This window comes from Chenopodium album, chromosome 9, assembly GCF_948465745.1.
Source record: "Chenopodium album chromosome 9, dcCheAlbu1.1, whole genome shotgun sequence".
Classification (NCBI taxonomy): Eukaryota; Viridiplantae; Streptophyta; class Magnoliopsida; order Caryophyllales; family Amaranthaceae; genus Chenopodium; species Chenopodium album.
This window is the reverse complement of record NC_137842.1, coordinates 15,064,866-15,070,041: the sequence shown is the minus strand read 5'-3', so window position 1 is coordinate 15,070,041 and position 5,176 is coordinate 15,064,866. Positions and strand designations below refer to the sequence as shown.

Sequence of the window (5,176 nt, the reverse complement as noted above, 5' to 3'; positions counted from 1 at the left end):
GACTGATCTATTCTCTCCCTAATTTCTCCTCTTTCTCTTTAATTTTATAACAACTTTAATTTAATTTAATTTTATCTGTTCTATTTTCAATTATAATCGGTTGGAAGTTGACAAGCCACTAGGCATATTCATTTTCACACATTAATCGATAACATCCAAATGATCTTCCAGTTCCAGAATCCTTAGAACTTGTTGCATATCTAGATTCTAGAGTATTAGAGTTAATAAGAGAGGATATACATTAGCCCCATTATTGCTTTTAAGGTCTATTCTTTCACTTCCCACAGAAAATACACTTAATAGGGTACACTTAACATGAAATCACTCCATAAAAATTCCCAACATTTTCAGCTATAAATAGTACTACAAGAATTCTCATCTCTTACTATCATCACTACAAAAATCTGATTTACTAGCTTTGAAACCTCCCGATGGAAAGCGTACGTGAACGTGCAAAAAAACTGTGGGAGATGATCTGCAAGTGTGTACAATACAGTGTTCAAGCTGGACGCGCAGGTGCACAGAAGCTGTTTGAGATGATCTGCAATTGTTCTGAGAAGCTATGCGAGATCGTCTGCAAGTGTGCAAAAGACAGTATTGAGGGTTTAGGAGCATTAAGCCAGAAAACAGGAGAGCTAATCCAAGGTTTTGTGTATCCTTGTGTCAAAGCTTTACACAGCGTAGTTTCTGAAGCCTTTTGCCGTGTAAAGCCGTTCTATGATAACTTGGCAGAAAGCTTGAAGGATTTCTATGACTCGAGCCAAGATAAAGATAGATGAGATATGGGGCTCAATCAGCAAAATGTTAAGTGGGAAGAATTCTAGTAGAGCAACAGCAGCAGCGGGGAAGTTGTTTTCCTACTTTGATAAGTTTTTCAAATATGTGAAAACCTTCTCCTCTTTCGCAAAAGAAGCTTCAGAAAAGACCAGAAACCGTTACAAGCTGTATGAGGGTGAATATGACTACCGCCTGCTTTTAATCAAACTGCTGATGAAATCTGTATGCAAGGTACTGACTTTAGTTGGAATCGATTGTGAAAATTACTACAACTCTTTTCTTAAGCTGCTTAAAATCCTTCGCGAGGGACATACTGAGCTTATCATTGAGATTGTCATCGCAATTATCAGGTTTCATTTCTCTAGCCGGTGATTATCAGTAACATGTTTTACAAACTGATGGCTTGTGTTAGCCTGTAAGATAACTGATGTTTTAGTATCATTTTATGCTGAGAGATGTTAAGTGGTAATGTTTAGTGTAAAATATCAACATTAATAATAAAATCATAAGATTCAGCAGAATGTAGTCTTTTTGCTAAATTGGCTTTTACAAAGAAGTCAAGAACAATAACAAACCATTATTCAGATAATTGATGTCTAAGATATAGCTGTTTAATGCTAAATTTTTTGGCAGTCTTGATCAATTGCTAAAACTCTAAAAGCAAACAAGGAAATTATCTGGAAATTATGCTCGTATATTCACTCAATGAAATTGATGTACAAATCACTATTCGTACTAAACTACTAATGTGAATTTATATGATATGTATAACAACAGTAAGAGATCGAGAGGAGAGAAGCCAAACCAGATTGATTAGTTAATCAACTTCAACAAAAGAAGTGCAGTCAATATCTTGTAGAGTTATTTTACCCAAGTATAGATCACTAATATGGTCAGCACACAGAGCAAAACACCTTCTGTCCAAACTATCATGGATAGCAGCCATTCCTGGAACCCACTTCTTTTGATCTGCGGGATTAATGTTTGAGCAATTTTGCAGTAGCGAAACTCGATAAGAAATTGTATCATTAGAATCACAAAAATGAGCAGCACATGTACTAGATGGCACATCACACGCTAATCTGATTAGATTCAAGGTTAGAGCACTATCAACAGGTTTCGGATCTGAAAGATGGCCGTCTCCCGTTCTTTTTACCTCCCTTTCAGAGGGAAAGTACACTTCCTCATTTCCATCCAAATGAAAAACTTTCAAATCCTTCGAAAAATGCCTAATAGTTTCAGCTTTTGTGGCATCGTGCTTTTCTGCTAGTGTCAAGAGACAGGAGAATCTCAAATGATAGGATACAACTGTTTTCACCATTTCAAAGTTACGACAGCAGCAGAAGTACTCGAGCCATCTTCTTCCTACCCCGGCATACCACTTTATGATATCAGCGTCTTCAAGGGCAGCCAGCAAGCTAATTGGCCTAGGTCGACCCATTTCATTGGTAAATCCTGCAAGCCTGACTGCCTTTCTAACCAGCTCAATGGGTGCCGTGACTTTCATGCAGAGTTTTGTCAAATCCTCGACTGTCCTCTCACTGTATTTCCTCTCCTCTTCCTCTTCCTCCTTCCTTTTTTCTTCCTCTAATGCCTTCCTAGCCTTCACAGGATTCAAATGCTTGTCAACTTCCTCTTGAAACTTATCATAGGCATCAACGAGCTCTTGTGGTAGCTGATCCCTAATTCTTTTCAACGAAAGAAAATCACCAGCAGTAAGCTCTCGATGCCAACTCCATCTCTCTTCCACTGACTCCAAGAATTCCTGCACTACTTCATCCGCCCAAGAGCTAAAAATTTCTCTTACTTCATTTTCAATCTGGTAATCAAACTTAAACCTATTGTTATTATTATTCAACTTATTAAATACATGGCTAAATATCTTCATCCCCAACATCTTCCTATTCCTTTCCCTTGCATTTTTCATCTCCATCAACCTAACTTCCTTCTGCCTACGAAACTTCAACCGTGCCCTCTTGGCCTTCTCAGAGAGAGGAGGCCGCAGGACAGAAGGTGTAACAGCTCGAAACTCCATCCCCAAAAAATCAATCTTCTCCGAAACTGCACTATGGATAACAGTCCTCAATCTATCCACCTTCAACTCCAACTCCCCTTCCAAATGCTTAACAACCCAATTCAACAAATCCATAGCCACCACCTTCGACCCGGAAGTGATCAACAACACCTCATCCAAATACCTAACAGCATACACCTTCAAAGGCTTATACACAACACCATCATTCACACTATCATCATCAAACTTAGGATTTTGCTCATTCATTCGAAGCCGAATCCTCTGAATCTTCTTATCAAAACCATTCAAGTAAACATTAATCAAAACACCACACAACCCACATTCTTGAGGCAATCCTTTCCCTAATTTAAACCCACCCAATTCAATCCTTGCCGCCTCGGTCTCAAACAAGTTTTCAATCAATCCAATCAATCTCACATCATCAATTCTATCTCCTAACACAGAACACAGCCTACCAACATGCCTAGAATCAAAAACAACTCTATCAAATGCAACAGTAAACCACCAATTAGGGTTTTCAACAGAGTTTTTCATGTATCGAATTGCGGTATGCCGGCCTAAACCCTCTCTACCCCCATAAACAAAGGTGGGAAACCCACCATCATAGATTAAATCAAGCACCATTCTCAAAGCTTCAATCACAACTTTAAGCTTTAAATTGGGCAAAACAAGAGATTTACCTTTACTTTGAGAAGAACCCAATTTGACGCAGCAAGATCCCACATCAAATTCATTGCTAGAAAGTTCTTGAGCGAGTTGATTGAGGTCGAATCGAGTCGAAACCGAGTCAAGAGTGAGTTGAGAGGAGCGAGTTGGGTGAGTGAGATTATGGGAAGCTGTGAAGAGGACAGAGGGTAAAGCGACGACGTTTTGGAGGAGATTGGAGAATTTGCCATTGTTGTAGTGAGAGAAGAGTAGGGTTTTGAGTTGGGGTTTAGTGAGAGGTTTAAGGGGAGGGTCAAGGTCAAATGAGAGAGAATGAGAGAGGGTTGAATGGAGGAGGGAGAAAGTAAAAGTGGGTGTTTTGATCGATGGGTTTATTGTTCTTAATCTTCTGGTTAATGCTAAGAGCATTGAAGCTTGAAGGAGGTTACTAGAGTGAGTAACAGAGGATGAAGAAGAAATGAACGGGAAGAAGAAGATGCATTGATGTTTGGATTTTGTGGGAAATTTGAGTTTAGGAAGGGTCCATTTACTCAATTGTGTGGCTAGTCCATCTATTTAAACAATGGAAAAAAAGTTGCTCATATCCAATTGAAAAACTCATTTTGTATTTGGTAAACGGTTATAAATGACGCCTAAAGTGGGTGTTAAAAGGGATTTAAGAAAATTTTGTAATGTAAGATGACTTTTATTGTGAAATAGAAAGCAACAAAAGATTCATGTAGACACTATATGTCAAGAGCTGAACATTGATGAGAGATGTGTAGTACAGTGTATAAGGTGTGATTTGGATACAAACATTTCAATTATACTTATTGTAATAACAACAAAATGAATGGTATTTTTAGATTTCGGGAATGGTTAAGTTCACCCCTACCCTAATATATATGTTTTGATTTTCTTTTAATCTGTATCACTTTTATAATTTATAAGAATTCATGCTATTACACCGCATTTAGGACCATTGATAAATGGTAATAAATCACAAGAATGATTACAAATATGTGTGAAATTGTATAAGATTGTAGGGAAACTCCATGATTTGTGATAATGGAACTCCATCCACAAAGGACCTCTTCAAAAAAAAAAAAAAAAATTATTGACAGTTTGCCACTCAATACCACTTATTAAAAGGGTACCATTATAATGGTTTGTAATATTTTTAGAAAAATGACGCATGCAGTAGCAATGGGTTGTCTAACTTTTCTATGGATAATAACATTAGATTTTCACCATATTTTTAGAAACTAATTAATTCATTACCACTTGGCAAAAAAGTTATTAGTGATCTAGTGGTTATATACACTTATAAAGAAAGAAAAATATGTATGCTCATATCAAAAAGCATTAAAGTTTGAAGTTTTTACCGTTTTATTGCTATGACAGGATGTAGGAGAAATGAAGTGGAAGAAATGGAAGCATGTATGAATGTCTTTGAGCACAATTTTTTTGAAAGTTGTAGGTTTGAAAAGGGCCATATATTCACTATTTTGGCCCGTTATGTACTAGACTAGATGTAAGCCCGTGCGATACACGGTTCTAGTAATTATTTTATTTAATTTAAAATTGTGTATATTTATGAAGATCATTCATTAGTTATATGGATAAAATTCCTAATATCATAAGATACTTTTTTAATTTTAACACTAAAGTTATCTTTTGTTGTTTTATTTATTTTATGTGACGCACTGATGCTTGAAT

The 5,176-nt window shown here is 36.8% G+C and overlaps 1 protein-coding gene across 1 annotated transcript; it reads right to left on the bottom strand.

Moving 5' to 3' along the window:
• Window positions 1–1,279: 1,279 nt before the first annotated feature.
• LOC145559594 (nuclear intron maturase 3, mitochondrial-like) lies at window positions 1,280–4,021 on the bottom strand. Its single transcript, XM_081620999.1, has one exon. It carries the CDS (start codon window positions 3,884–3,886, stop codon window positions 1,595–1,597), a length of 2,292 nt encoding a protein of 763 aa, XP_081477125.1. The 5' UTR covers window positions 3,887–4,021; the 3' UTR covers window positions 1,280–1,594.
• Window positions 4,022–5,176: the final 1,155 nt, after the last annotated feature.

Excerpts from the sequence above, each read along its gene's own strand:
- LOC145559594 (XM_081620999.1), bottom strand. The coding sequence starts at position 3,886 with ATGCTCTTAGCATTAACCAGAAGATTAAGAACAATAAACCCATCGATC.